Genomic DNA, 15,310 nt, shown 5'->3' with positions numbered 1-15,310 from the left:
GTTAGGGACTGGACTGTGGTCTTTCACATGATCGGGAGAAAGTGGGGAGTGATGTGATAGCAGAAGATTTTACAGCCCTGCATCATGTTTTCAACAGGTCTGTCACTTATAAAATCTTACCCAATGAAGCCAGAAGAATACTATCCCACCTCAGAATGCAACGCCTTTCTAGGTTTCTTCCTACGTTTTGTTCAGAGGGTGGGAACTGGAAAAGGGAAAAAATACTAATGTGTCTCTAACATTTTATGTAATGATTTCAAAAAATCATGTAACCCCTAGACCCTATAGCCTCAGCCCTTGAATTACGTTTAACATTGTCAAATCCAAGCACACTTGTAAGTGCACTTGCCCAAGCAAGGGGGAGTATTGACTGGAGTTAACTTGCTACAGGATTCACAAACTAGCTTCGCACCTCACTTGGAGTCTTACAAATGAGGTTAGAGTCTGAAACAAAATGTAGTCATGTTGATTAAATTTGACATTTTGCAGCCACTGGCTTTAGACACAGTGTTGTTTATCATTTCTATGGCAGCAGCATGGCAACTTTTGTGTTGCTTGACCTTTGCTAAAATTTTTAAAAGTATAAAATAAAATAACATATAAGCTGTCAAAGAGGTGGCAGGAAGATGATCCTGCAGAACCGTAATCTGTTTCATGTCTGCTCCTGGCTAGTGGCCTTGGAGCGTACAGTATGACACTGTCACTGTAGCTGCTGCAGTAGGACATGTGGTGCAGAGAATGAGTCAGTCCACAAGCTGTAAAACCCTTGCCAACAGGGAGGAATAAACATGAAGTCATCTAACGGTTGGCAACTGTATCAGTGGTGGTGTAACAGTAACAGAGGTGGTGTGGGTGATGATTTATGGGTTCATGGAGGAAATTATACACGCCTAGGTCTACACTTATTACTGGTTTTCACTGCTACATGCATTTCCTGAATGTGTACTACATTTTCTCAAACCTCACACCATGTTAATAAAAAACCATGTCTCATACAAAATGAAACATTATATTCAATGCCATATTATCTTTATAAATCAAACTCAAATGCACACAAAATACATTGACACTGTTGAATACCTGTTATACACTTTTGAGAGGAATTTAAAACATTAACATAAAAAGGTATTTATGAATCAATGTGTTCCAGAACTTTACAAGATATCATAGACTGCAGAGACTATGCTGAAGTGGACAGAAAAACACAAATAATTTCAGGTCCACTCTTCACTATGCCTCAGACATAGATCAGCAGAGAAAACTGACTAATCACTTTTTTTCTTAGTGAGTGCAGATGATGCCATTAAACTTAATGAAAATAAATGGAATACTTTGTTTTGTCTCACTAACTGGGGGGGAAATCATTGTTACAGTCTTATTGAAAGCAAGGTACAAACTGAGTGATTTTTTCAGTCTTATTGAAAGCAAGGTACAAACACAACCCCCTAGATTGTGAGTCCATAGCAATTACACACTTGGTTGATGAGAAACATGCTTTTGCCCAGGCCTAACTTTTTTTGTAAACCGATGTAACTTTACAAGCTACTTTAAATGCGGTAGAACCTAATACTGTACATGACAATAGATTTTCAGGCACCTGTTTTGGCTCAACAATGCCTCTTTTACAACCAAGAAATCCCATCTCAGCTCTTTTGAAAGTACTAGAAGCAATAGGTGATGTCATTCAAAATGAGCCAAACCCTCCAAGAAGTGGTCAATTAGTTGTCTTAAAATTTATGTTTTTGAGAGGGTTGAGAGAATTGTGGAGATCAAGAGCAGCGGTGGGAGGATCTAGAGCAGCGGTGGGAGGATCTAGAGGAGAGGTGGGTGGATCGAGAGCATTTGTGGGAGGATCAGTCTCTCCTGTTAACTGCACGGTGACTGAAAATGGGTGTGTCGAGGCTCGATCAGTGGGGGAACAATGAGCGGTTGTGAGAGGATCATGAGCGATAGGTGTTTGCATTTTATTTTACTACCAGTAAGGTTAGTAGAATAAATGTGGCAGGATAGGTGAATGTTTAGGGTTAGCTATTATCAAAACGTTCTCAAACGTTGAAGGTCGAAACCCATGAATATAGGAGAAGTGGGCTAATGAAAAATTGTCGGGAAGGCAATATGCGTCAACTGGTTTCTGTTTTATCCTGTTCAGTATTACAATTGACTTAAATGGCACAACCATTGCAGCGATTCATAGTTCTGTGATTTTACGTGAGCGCTCCGGGAGTGGGGCGCGGCCACATTGCAATAATACCCCTTTTCATATGGGCTGCATGTGTAGATACAACCATACTGACTTCTTCAAATGTGTTTTTCCCATAAGACAACCAATACGCATCATATCATAATAAAAAAACAGGTCATGTAATACGGTGCTACAGTGTCATTTATTTTTGTCCTTCACCATTACAAATCCTCCGACAAACTCAGCTGCGACCTAATACTAAAATCCTATTATCCAATTTGTCGGTTCTGACATAGGTGGGTAATGATTGGTGCGTTTTAATTTCCCCAATTGGAAAACAGCACGTGGAATATATTATTTTACTTCCCCTATTTAGTACACGTGTAGAATGGCAGCCGTGTCTTTCTAGAGAAAGTGACAAAAAGAAAGAAACAAAAAGATGCACGCGTTGGTTAACGTATTTGTTCGTTGTCTCTATTTTCTCCTCCCTCCCTCTTGGCTTCATCTCGGGTTTTGCTGGTGGGATGAGTGTGGAAAGATGCCATGGCCCAATCCCAGAGCTCGTTTCAAAAGCAAAAAGCCTCTTACATATCAGGAAGTAACAACACAAGACGGCTTCATCCCCTCGGTCTCCCCAGCTTCTAGCTGCGTCTCGCTAGCTGCTAGCTCCACGCCACCTCAGGGTTCTCCGTGGGGTAGAATTTGGGGGCTCTGGCACGCTGTGGAGCGCATCTTCGGAGCTCCCTTGGCCGTCCACCAGCGCTGGTGTCAAAGGCGTAGAGGTTTATGTGCCCCATATCCTGGCGCTTTCAATTGCTGTAGTACGAGAAACACAGGCTTTAAGGAAAGCAACGCTGTAGCCGAGGAGGAAGCAAACGAATCGGGAGAAAACTCGTTTATTTCGGGTAAAATGGCCAGTGCCACAATGGAGTTTCAGACCCATATCGAATCTGTATCAGATTCGTCGACGGGACGGGAAATTGATGAAGTGATTATTGTGGATCAACACCTGCAGGAGATGGGGACTCAAGTTACCATAACAGTGGCTATTCAGGCAGCTGAAGACGAGGAACCAGATGAGGAGGTGTCCTCAAACAATTTAGATTTCCTCGGAGGAAGCTGTAGTGAAGACGAAATCGGAAGACATGATAAGTCCAGGTAAAGCCTTTTTTTTTGCCGGTTCTACACTATCAAGGCTATATGATTTGAATTTAACAATTTTATGTGGGAAAACATAGCCACATGTACATGCACGTATTTGTTCTAGAGCTTTATGCGTTTTTGAGTGTACCATGTTATTTTTATGTTCACTTTAATTTCACAGTGAAGAGCTATGTTAAATGCCATACTGCTTCTAACCACCTGTAGGTAATCCTATTTACGTGAATGCCCGCTACCTGGCTATTACAGACACCGATGGCGAAGGCAACTTCGCATAATTCCCCTGCGTCATCTCCCGTTATTTTTGCCCTTGTACGTTCCAGTGACCTGTGCTAATGTAGGGTAGATGATGGTATGTTTAATTGAGATATTCTAAAATAATTTGCAGCCCTGTTGTATTCAAGGCTCGCCTCAGGGATTTGTATTTGATCTACTCCAGATGCAGCACAGTAGATTCAACTTGTTCACTAGATCTCAAACCTTTGAATGGGTGAATAGAGGTCCATTCGGTTTGCTTTGCAGAACGGTATGTAGTGAATGAAACGTTTTCTATAAAATCCATGTTTTGGGTCTGTTTTGCAATGGCAATGTGCCACTTGAAATAATTTTGCACTTGTTGGAACATTCTTGTTTTGTCCACTGGAAAGGCTACTCTTAACCAGTAAACTAATCACCAGTAAAGTAATGATACTACACTACCCTCCTATGATTCTGGCAGGACAGAATTGCGGCTGGATGACTCAGTCAACAATAATTGGTCCTTTTACAGTGGCATCGTCTGCGTGGGAGGTGTTGTGCCGGCAAATCTTTTGTTGTCTAAAGGGCTTCCCCCTGACCTGAATACACAGAGTTGGATGCTGCAATCATAATGTCTGTTTTTCTGAGGGTGGACTAGTGTCTTGCCTACTGCTGCCGGCAGTGTGGGATGGATCGCTGGAGGAGGATGACTCATCCACACAGTAATTTCATTCAGTCCTTTCTTCTGATCACAGGCTGCATACCTGTGTGAATTCCAAGGTGTTCTGTCCATACAACTGTGTGAGACACAGCACTCTTCAGATTGAGTGGTCTTCTAGCCAGTTCTGTTTGTGTTGGCGGGACACTTGTGGTGTTAAGGTTCTGGACAAGGAGTGCAATGTGATGGTCATGTAGGCAGCTTGTCTCTACTGTCAGAAGGAGGAAAGAATAGAAATGGCCTATCTCCAACATGTTGCTATGAGTAATGGCTGAGGCTTTTTGATCAGTGTTTTGGCCTTGTTTCTGTACATGAAACTAGCATGTTGCCCTTTCTCCTGCTGTTTGTCATAGTGGCGCTGGGACTAGTGGTGGGGAGCTAGAGGAGGAAAGCTGGCAGCCTCCAGACCCTGAGTTGACACAGAAGCTGGTGGCCCAAATCGAGTACTACCTGTCGGATGAGAACCTGGAGCACGATGCCTTCCTTCTGAAACATGTCCGACGCAACAAACTAGGCTTTGTCAGTGTGAAATTGCTCACCTCCTTCAAGAAGGTAATATTCGATTTTAAAAAAAAATAATTTTGACATTGCGATATCAAATTACCTGTGCGTTCAACAGGATTTAATGCAACTGAAATACACTGCTGTTCCCAATGCCAATATTAGTGTAAAGAAGTGTCAGTTTTAAATCTCCTGGTTTAATTTTCTACTTTTCACAGCTGCATGAATACTTTACATGTTTTTCTGTTTTGTAAGGGGAACTTAGAATGACTGTTTGCATTTTTTGCAAATAATATTTACAAATGTTTATAAAATGCACTCACATTCTTGTTCTGTGCATGCTTACATACTGTAAGCATGTTATCATACTGCCATCAGGCCACTGGCTTTCAGACTTTCAGGAAGTTTGAAATAGAGGAAGTTCTGTCATACAGGATGCTACAAAGACTTCAGACTTCTGATCATTACTAAACAGAAAATGATTTTCCACCCAGGTGAAGCACTTGACGCGAGACTGGAGAACAACTGCATATGCTCTGCGCCACTCAACAATACTTGAACTTAATGAAGAGGGGCGCAAAGTCCGTCGCAGATCAACAGTGCCTGTGTTTGCCAGTGAGTCTCTGCCAAGCCGCATGCTGCTGCTCAGTGATCTGCAGAGCTGGCCTGAGCTCGGCGTGGTGATGGAGGCGGGGGCTGGGGACGGGAGCAGTGAGGGCGGAGCTACCCAGCAGGAGCAACTGATGAAGCTGCTGCTGAAAGCGTTTGGAACGTTTGGCGCCATTGCATCTGTTAGGGTGCTGAAGCCAGGAAAGGACCTACCAGCTGACCTGAAGAAGCTGAGCGGTCGTTACACACAGCTGACCACTGAGGAGTGTGCCATCGTGGAGTATGAGGAGGTGGAAGCTGCGGTCAAAGCCAACGAGGCTGTCGGGAGCGATGAGGGAGTGGGATCACTTGGGCTGAAAGTGGTGCTGATCGGGACAAAGCCCCCCAAGAAGAAGGTTCCTAAAGATCAGCGTCAACGCGAGGAGGGAGTGGGAGGGATGAGAAAGAGCCGCTCACTCAACAGCCGGGTACGGGAGCTTCAGTATCACGAAGACTCTGCGTGTAGCTCTTCAGAGACTGAGAGCAACCCTACCTCCCCTAGACTGGCCCGCAAGTCCCGATCTGTCAATAAGTTAAGCCCCACTGGAGGGGGTGCCAGCTTCCAGAACAATCACCTGAGCCCAGTGGTGTCTCCACGCACCAGCCCCTGGTCTAGTCCCCGGGCCAGCCCCTGCTCCCCACGCAAATCTCCCCATTCCCATAAGTCTCCTTTGGCTACTGAGGGTAGACTAAGCCCTGAGGCTGGTCGCCGCTGGGCGGACTACTCCTCTGACAGCAGCCTAACCCCATCGGGAAGCCCCTGGGTCCAGAGGCGCAGGCAGGTGGCCTCCCAGGAAAGCAGCCCAGTAGGGAGCCCAATGCTGGGCCGAAAGATCCAGGGTGCAGACGGGCTTCCGCCTGGTGTGATGCGGCTACCGCGTGGGCCTGATGGAACACGCGGGTTTCACTGTAACGTGACCGCTGGTGTCACTGAGAGGGGAGAGAAGACTGCTGCCACCCAAACCTAACACTCGTACCCCCTATGGCCCCAGTTCTACTACAGCACACAGCAATGAGATTTGATCCAGACCTTTGACCACTACATTGACATTCTTTATGATGTTTGTCACCCATCCCACATTGAATGATTGTAGATTAGTTTTGAGTGTTATGGTTGGAGTTGTCTGTACTTGTTATGCTTTTTATACAATATTTTGGTTAAAATAGGGTGACGCCTAATTTATGAATGCTTTAGATTGATTTTGAGTTCAATATTAATTTAAGGGAGACCTAACAAATTCAAAATTAAGTACTGTATTCTGTACCAGAGTAATGCTTTTGTCACCTCCATTGTTATCTGAAGTGTTATTTGTGGGGTGGGGTGAAGACAAGCTTCCATGTACCCTATTTTGCTTTTTTATTGAAGTGTCTTCTGTCTTAAGTGTGTGTGGAAATCTCAACATCTTGTCTGTATGTTGTAAATGTATAAATGGTGTGAACAGTGTTACGGGCACACACGTTGATATTAAGATATCACAATATGCCTTTTGCTATATTTGTCCATTAGGAGTATCAATGTTACTATCTCTTCAAACTGTGGCCATAATCTCCCCTGCCATAAGGTTGAATTGTCATTACACATGGAGTCATTTTCTAGTTTTCCTTATTTTGCCTTTTAATTTATCTTTCCTGTATGCCTTGGCAGTCTAACTTAAGCTTCCATTGTAGGGGTTACTCTCCTAGCTCTTAAGTGAAAATACTGGATTTGGGGAGCCCTTCCTTGGCTGGAATCTGTTTCTATCAGTGTGTAGCATGCTGGTAGTGGGGTATAAAAGGGAAGCAATGTTTAACTTTGCGTGAAAAATACAAATGCTCTTTAACTCTTGACATGTTGAGCATTTCTTATTGTAAAAAATAAATCACTAAAATTGCATTGGACTTTGCATTGCAAGTTTTTTCCTTTAATCTGATTAGGGCAGGGACGGGCAGAATGACATTTGGATTTCAGACTCTTTCCCAGCACAGTCAAGTGTTAAGTTTGCAATTATTTAAATCAATACCCTATTGCATCAAACACCCGCAAAACCGTATTGTTAGAATTGGCAAAGATATGAACAAGATGTGGTACAAATAGTGGGCCACAATATTATATTGGAAGTTCAAAACTATAACCACCTAACTGGTTATAGCTGGAGGATCCAGTGAAATCAAGCCACATTGTTTCTTGTATGGGAATGAATCAAGGGTAAGCTCTTATTACTCACCATAAGAAATAAAGCAAATTATTGGGTAATTCACTCCAATAGAAGGCTCTTTCTATTTTTGCTATTGTTAACAATGCATGTTTTGGAGGGGGCGGGCAATACTCCCTTTGGCCAGAGTTCATTCCTTCCAGAATGCAAGGATTCCATATAGGAAGACTTCCTGGTTGAGTGAACAGTATCTCACAAAAGTGAGTACACCCCTCACATTTTTGCAAATGTTTGATTATATCTTTTCATGTGACAACACTGAAGAAATGACACTGCTACAATGTAAATTAGTGAGTGTACTGCTTGTATTACAGTGTAAATTTGCTGTTTCCTCAAAATAACTCCACACAGCCATTAATGTCTAAACCGCTGGCAACAAAAGTGAGTACACCCCAAGTGAAAATGTCCAAATTGGACCCAATTAGCCATTGTCCCTCCCTGGTGTCATGTGACTTGTTAGTATTACAAGGTCTGAGGTGTGAATGGGGAGCAGGTGTTCAATTTGGTTTTATCCCTATCACACTCCCTCATACTGGTCACTGGAAGTTCAACATGGCACCTCATGGCAAAAAACTCTCTGAGGATCTGAAAAAAAGAATTGTTGCTCCACATAAAGATGGCCTAGGCTATAAAAAGATTGCCAAGACCCTGAAACTAAGCTGCAGCACTGTGGCCAAGACCATACAGCGGTTTAACAGGACAGGTTCCACTAAGAAAAGGCCTGGTCATGGTTGACCAAAGAAGTTCAGTGCATGTGCTCAGCGTCATATACAGAGGTTGTCTTTGGGAAATAGACGTATGAGTGCTGCCAGCATTACTGCAGAAGTTGAAGGGGTGGGGGGTCAGCCTGTCAGTGCTCAGAACATATGCCGCTCACTGCATCAAATTGGTCTGCGAGGCTGTCGTCCCAGAAGGAAGCCTCTTCTAAAGATGATGCACAAGAATGCCCTGCAAACAGTTTGCTGAAGACAGGCAGAGTAAGAACATGGATTACTGGAACCATGTCCTGTGGTCTGATGAGACCAAGATAAACGTATTTGGTTCAGATGGTGTCAAGCGTGTGTGGTGGCTACCAGGTGAGGGGAGTACAAGGACAAGTGTGTCTTGCCTACAAGCATGGTGGCGGGAGTGTCATGGTCTGGGACTGCATGAGTGCTGCCGACACTGGGGAGCTACAGATTATTGAGGTAACCATGAATGCCAACATGTACTGTGACATACTGAGGCAGAGCATGATCCCCTCCCTCCGGAGACTGGGTCTCAGGGCAGTATTCCAACATGATAACGACCCCAAACACACCTCCAAGACAACCTCTGCCTTGCTAAAGAAGCTGCGGGTAAAGGTGATGGACTGGCCAAGCATGTCTCCAGACCTAAACCCTATTGAGCATCTGTGGGGCATCCTCAAACAGAAGGTGGAGGAGTGCAAGGTCTCTAACATCCACCAGCTCTGTGATATCGTCATAGAGGAGTGGAAGAAGACTCCAGTGGCAACCTGTGAAGCTCTGGTGAACTCCATGCCTAAGAGGGTTAAGGCAGTTCTGAAAAATAATGGTGGCTTCACAAAATATTGACAATTTGAGCCCAATTTGGACATTTTCACTTAGGGGGGTACTCACTTTTGTTGCCAGCGGTTTAGACATTATTGGCTGTGTGTTGTGTTATTTGGAGGGGACAGCAAATGTACACTGTTCTACAAGGCGTACACTCGCTACTTTAAATCGGTCATTTCTTCAGTTTTGTCACATGAAAAGATATAATCAAATATTTACAAAAATGTGAGGGGTGTACTCACTTTTGTGAGATACTGAAAGAACCAGAATGGGATCAATTGTGCTTTGGAAGACGGAGTACAGCGCTGGGAAAATTTTTAGAACTGAGGGTTATCAGGTCTTTAAAACGACACTAACTGTTAATACTTATTAAAGTTATGCACCACCGGATGCTCTTATGTGAAAAACTGCCCTCTTTAGATAAAAAAAACATCACCTTTAGCAGTAACCGAACACTTGTAGTTATTAAGTCTTGCATAGCGCTATGTAGAATTTTTGGCCCACTCCATGCAGAACTGCTTTAACTTGTGAGTTTACAAGAATGAACTGCAAAGATTTTCAGGTCCAGCCACAACATCAATTAATTATTGTTTTTAAACCATTCTGACATAGACTTGCTTGAGTATTTTAGATAAGTCTTGCTGCATGTACCAGCTTAATTTCTGCTTCAGCTGAAGGACAGAAGGCCTGACATTCTCCTGTAGAATTTTCTGATTGAGAATTCATGGTTTTTGTGATGGCAAAGCATCCCCAAACCATGACACTGCCACCATCAGGCTTGAATTCTAGTTTGACTGATGACAGTTCTAGTTTGACTGATGTCTATAGAACATTGTTCCAGAACATCTAGGTGCATTTTTACTACTCTGTCATGAATCACATTTTTGCATTCTGTATGGCTTTGGAACCTGTGTTGACAACCAATCTGCTCAAAGATTTGTGTCAGTCACATTCAGTTTGAGGTCTGGTAAGGTTTCAACATTATGTTGATCACTTACATATGTTAGTAGATGTTGGAGACGTTGTGAGTTAAAATGTGTGCAAAAGGAGCCATGGCTGTCTGATGGCCTGGGGGTAAAGCTTTTATTCAGTTTCTCAGTCCTAGCTTTTATGCTCTTGAACGGTCTCTGGTAACACAGCAAAAACCCCATTGCTCAGATGGCTAAGGTCCATGACCATCTTTGTGTGGTTTCTACAGCACTGTCTGAAATTAATTTCCTGTAGTGCAGGCATTGTGGCCCCAGGGTGTGCACTGGGCTCACCTCACCACCCTCCAAAAGCAAAGACCCATATGATCGCGGGCGGAGCGGTTGTCATAACAGCCGGTGATGCAGTCTTGAGAGTTTGCTCGTAATGTAGGTGGTGTGGGAGTGAGAAACTGTGAATGAGGAGAATTTACACAAATAAGCCAATGAAAAGAGATAAGACACACTGTACTATAGCAAAGTAAAAACAAATGCAGTTAAGTCAGTGTACATATTAATGACCCTTACACTAAAAGCAAGATGCTAATGTATTGCAAGTATTTCGACAGGCCTGTGAAAAAACACTTCCTCAAAAATTTCACATAGCATTCCTATATTAAGGCCAGGCTGTGACTGTGCGAGAAAGCACATGTAGAGGTGAATCCTTGGTCAATGATGGATGACATAATTAACAACAGATAATTGTGTTTATGAAAGGAAAGGTCAGTTTGAGTTCTCAATTGATGGCTGCAATACTAAATAATATCAAGAAGCTGAAGACAAAGCTCAACATTTTACTTGTTTAATAATTACATTAAAAAAAAAACATACATCATTGTCATTACAGTGTTCCAACCCGAAAAACCGGTGTCATACCTCCGAAACATGAACATATTTTCAGCAGCTGTTTAGATGACCAATTTGTGCAGCCACATTCTCAAGCACTGGATATGGAAGATAACCTTTAAGGCTTAGTGATTAGCCACAAACAATTGGCAGCTATGTGGGACACAAAAAAAATGTATCCTGTTGGACAGGTTATTTAAAGTGTTTTTTGGGGGGCATGCAGAGATGTTGGTCCATTTTAAAATAAATCTGTACAAAATACCCTCTACTATCTTTCAGCACACTGAAATGCATTTGTTGTATTTTTGTTAGATAAGTAATTAGGTGTCATTCAGGAATTTTGTTCTATTGAATTACTATTATCTGTCAATATTGTTTAAATGAATATCAACTCTCCAAATACCAAATAAAACCGTTTTCACGAGGTGGTACTTGTTTCCTTACACCATATATGGCCCTGCCCTAATTACCACCATATTGAATATGAAATACCAAAGATGGTCAAAGGGGCCTGAAGTAAACCCATTTTATTTATATATGCACCAAAATGTTGAATGCTGAAAAGTGTGACCAAGAATTTCACACACACTAGAACACCTAGAAAACACTGATGATACTAGCTTTTTATAGCACAGTTTAAACTTGTGAACCTACATCGTTGTGTCCGCTTCCATTTCCAAAGAACATTTTCACACATCTACTCCTTGTAAAAATAACATCTCAGCGTAAAGCTCAGTCCTGATTAGCGTACAGTTCCATGCATTCAACAGTGGCTACCTCCCCATCACCATATCAAAATAAATCAACCATACCACTCCAAAATGCTATGCCCGGTGCATTTTCTATTAGTCTCAGTAAAACATGAGGGGGCTTGATGATCTGACACGTCTATGAAGAGGCGGACCTGACGAGGCTGACAGCAACACTCCACCGGTGGCAGATGAGAGAGGAAGTCAGTCTGTTGCAGACAGTGGGAGTTTAGGCAGGCAGACAGTGTGATAGTGGGGTGGCATCTCCATGGCCTGGATCAGGCAGTCTGAGCTGAATTGGCAAGGGCATCAACCCTTCCACGCACAGACTTCTGGAGCGAGTGAGCGAGCATGATCCCCAGGTTTCAGATGTAGAGGGAGCCATCGGCCGGCCCCACGTAGCCCACACCGATCAGTAAGACATCGATCAAGGTCCAGATGCCCAGGCCTCCAAAGCTGAACAGCTTGCCCAGACCCTCTCTCCATTGGCCCAGATAGAATCGGTCAGCCCCAAATCCACCCAGGGTAATGCTGCAAATAATAAAAAATTAAAAAAACATAACGGTGTTGCTACTGGTACAAGCAAAGAGCACAAACTGGTCAATTGGTCATAAAGCTCTTAATCAACTGAGACTTTTAAAGTCTTTTGAGACAGTGGTATCATTTTTTATTTGTCTAATTTATTGCAGAGGATCAATCACTCTAGGTTAGTGGTTCTCAAAGTGATACTGAATTAATGTAATAAATTAAATACGTGAAAGCTTTTAACAGGGCAACTGATCAGAAATATAAGTCCTTTAAAAGGAGAAACCATTGTGTAAATGTGTTCCCCATTACTGGAAAGATGTAAGCTAATCAAAATACTACATACAAGAATTGGGACAAATGTTAAAAAAGTAGATGTCAAGCTCTGGTGGAAGTCCCCTTGAGAACAGCCATAATGATGACACCGCCCAGTCATTGAAAGAATGCATCTACTGTGCAGAGCTATGGTGTACAAGTTATACTCCCCAGCACAAGTTAATGTACAGCTCCCCACCAGAGACCAAGATATCATATTATCCTTGATCAAGATATGAAAACACTGTAGACTTACAGTAATTCATCAACCGTCAGTAATGTTGTGAAGACCTGTTCTAACACGTTAAATACTTTAGGTGTGGTTCAGCTGCCCTGTAACAGTGTGTGTCTGTGTAAGTGTATTACCTGAGTGCCAGAGCTGTAGACCACTTGTACCCTCCTGTCCAGTTGCAGTACAAACCTTTCTGAAATACTCTCTTACCTGAGATGAAATGAGATGTTATTTAAAAAAGCTGTTGTAATGAATGCCGTGCACTGTCAATGTTATTGCACAACAATGACCAAGAGACAACTGGACAGTACACGTATACCCAGGCAGTGCACGTGGTCCAGTACTTGGCAGGTGGCGTTGTAGCGTTTGCGAGGACAGGCTACTGTCATACATTTGGTGGGGTTGGAGCATCGGTACTGAGATGGGTCCAGCTGCCAACAGAACTGACACGTGACGGAAAGAGAGAAATTCTTCTGCTGCTGCCCCGACTCCCCCTGTAAATAGAGACAAAGAAACTGAATACAACAGGGTGCCAATAACTCTCAAGGGGACTAATGTATTTATCTATACACTGGTGTATTTTTATTCTTATTTAGAAAATTCATAAAGCTAGTCACCTCAGACTATAACACTTTTTTTTAATGACACAAGAAATGCCTTGTTTTTACAAGCAAGTCAGTGTTAGACAGACAGTAGTCCCTCCGCAATGTTACAACGTAGCGATTGGTGCTTGGGAAGGACTGGGCGATAACTTAATATTTATCATGACATTAAAATAATCACTGTTCACTATCAACTTTTGCAAATAATTGGATGATAAAGTAATATGATTGTGTATAATACAGAATAATTGGAGAATAATTATTGTGATTCAGACAAATGCTGAATACTGATAAGCTGAAAGTGGACATATATTAGACATAAATCGAAAGCAATGATATCACATCACTTTTTTACAGCTCTAATTGTGTTAGTAGTTAGCAACGGGTTCATGGGAGCAATAAGGCATCTCCCCTCGTGCCTTTTAAACCGGATGGTTTGAATACTGAATGTTGAATGGCTGATACCAATGGTGTATGAGACTGTATACATAGAGCAGTAAAGTGATGTCTGTGCCCAATGTTGGTAACTGGTTTATAAGCACAATAAGGCACACGCATCTAAGCACTGTGCCCAGGCACTCCACGATGCGTCATGCCTAAAAACAGCTCTAAGCCATGGTATATTGGCCACATACCACTTCCCTGTGTGCCTTATTGCTTACATACACCATGACATCAATATTTCGACAACGGTTTATAATAATAACAAACGTTCCAAGGAAAATATGTCGTGTTAGTTGGTCATGTCTGGGCATTTGTGGCAGAAAATGTTGGCACAGTCACTTTCATTCAAATCCAGCCACACAGCAATGTCTGCCTATGCCAACTATACTCACTGTACAGTGGACTCCTTTCTTGGACTTGCAAGAGAAAGAAGCAGGTTTGCCATAGCTACAGTTGTGGTGATAGCTACAGCTGATGCAGTCAGCGGGCAGTCTTTTGCATTCACCCCCACTAGGGCATTTGGAAGCATAGCTGTCTGAATCTGTGGGAGATGCTGCAAAACAATGTAGAAGATGGTTAATAGTCTCGTTGACCTTCAGGAATGTTACAAAAACATTGCACGGAATGTATTTTACCAGACGACGGAGCAGGAACCACCGGACTGGTGATGACTGGTTGAGCATCTCGGCTGTAAGGGGGCTCCTGGCCAACGTGTGGAGAACTAAGGTACCCTGAGAGACATAGTTGGAGTGCGCAAAGATAGGGGTACAGTAGCTAAACATACTCAGGTAGATTAAAAATAATAATAAACGGATTTCAGCACCCGGATAATAGTGTAGGTAGCTTAGCTGTTAATTATGTTGTTACACTTTTACAGCACGTTACGTTAGGTTGTGTAAATAGCAAACTTTACTAAACACTCTAAGGTAGGATCAAAATTCAGCAAGTTGTCTAAACTGACCAGTGTGTGAATATTATTCGCCATTATCTGTTTCGCTCGTTTACTAGTTTCTACTAGCCAGATACAGCTAGCGAGTAAACCGAATCTGACGTCGTTGGGTTACGAATGCTAACATAACAATCGCTTTGCTAGCTAGCTGGCAAGCTTCGACAGATGAAGCCTACCCTGGAATATAAAAATATTATTTTTAGCATTTGTGATTTTGCATAGCCTTACCGGTCACACATTGTAAACAAAGGTCCAAGACTAACAGTATTACGATTCCATGGGCTTTCAGACTGCGAACTCGCCAAATCTGACTGTTGGTAGCCATTGCAATAACGACGTATACCAACCTTCAAAAATCCGCGATTTAAAGGGGACGCGCGATTTATTTTCTTCCTGTCAATATTTTAGGGTCAGAGAACTTGTCAAATGTGTTTTTTTTGTGTCAACTTGACGCAAGTACTATATATGGTTAACAATGAATGAGATAAGGC

General features: G+C 42.6%; 2 protein-coding genes across 2 annotated transcripts; one reads left to right on the top strand and one right to left on the bottom strand.

The window, feature by feature from the left end:
• The first annotated feature begins 2,545 nt into the window (after positions 1–2,545).
• Positions 2,546–7,320, top strand: larp6a (La ribonucleoprotein 6, translational regulator a). The gene is made up of 3 exons (XM_010878494.4): positions 2,546–3,340; positions 4,652–4,850; positions 5,294–7,320. The coding sequence occupies exons 1-3, from the start codon at positions 2,622–2,624 to the stop codon at positions 6,413–6,415; spliced, it is 2,040 nt and encodes a 679-aa protein (XP_010876796.1). The 5' UTR covers positions 2,546–2,621; the 3' UTR covers positions 6,416–7,320.
• A 3,623-nt stretch (positions 7,321–10,943) lies between these two features.
• On the bottom strand, positions 10,944–15,179 carry tm2d3 (TM2 domain containing 3). Its single transcript, XM_010878479.5, has 6 exons — positions 15,048–15,179; positions 14,506–14,601; positions 14,263–14,423; positions 13,144–13,318; positions 12,959–13,034; positions 10,944–12,283 (listed from the first exon to the last, which is right to left on the bottom strand). Exons 1-6 carry the CDS (start codon positions 15,142–15,144, stop codon positions 12,118–12,120), a joined length of 771 nt encoding a protein of 256 aa, XP_010876781.1. The 5' UTR covers positions 15,145–15,179; the 3' UTR covers positions 10,944–12,117.
• Positions 15,180–15,310: the final 131 nt, after the last annotated feature.

Source organism: Esox lucius, chromosome 2 (assembly GCF_011004845.1).
Source record: "Esox lucius isolate fEsoLuc1 chromosome 2, fEsoLuc1.pri, whole genome shotgun sequence".
Classification (NCBI taxonomy): Eukaryota; Metazoa; Chordata; class Actinopteri; order Esociformes; family Esocidae; genus Esox; species Esox lucius.
This window is presented reverse-complemented; position numbering and strand designations above follow the sequence as displayed.

Coding starts and splice junctions, on each gene's coding strand:
- larp6a (XM_010878494.4), top strand. CDS start 2,622: ATGCACGCGTTGGTTAACGTATTTGTTCGTTGTCTCTATTTTCTCCTC. Junction 3,341..4,651: donor GGAAGACATGATAAGTCCAG/GTAAAGCCTTTT, acceptor TGTTTGTCATAG/TGGCGCTGGGACTAGTGGTG. Junction 4,851..5,293: donor TGCTCACCTCCTTCAAGAAG/GTAATATTCGAT, acceptor TTTTCCACCCAG/GTGAAGCACTTGACGCGAGA.
- tm2d3 (XM_010878479.5), bottom strand. CDS start 15,144: ATGGCTACCAACAGTCAGATTTGGCGAGTTCGCAGTCTGAAAGCCCAT. Junction 14,424..14,505: donor GGTTCCTGCTCCGTCGTCTG/GTAAAATACATT, acceptor ATTGTTTTGCAG/CATCTCCCACAGATTCAGAC. Junction 13,035..13,143: donor GGACCACGTGCACTGCCTGG/GTATACGTGTAC, acceptor ATTTCATCTCAG/GTAAGAGAGTATTTCAGAAA.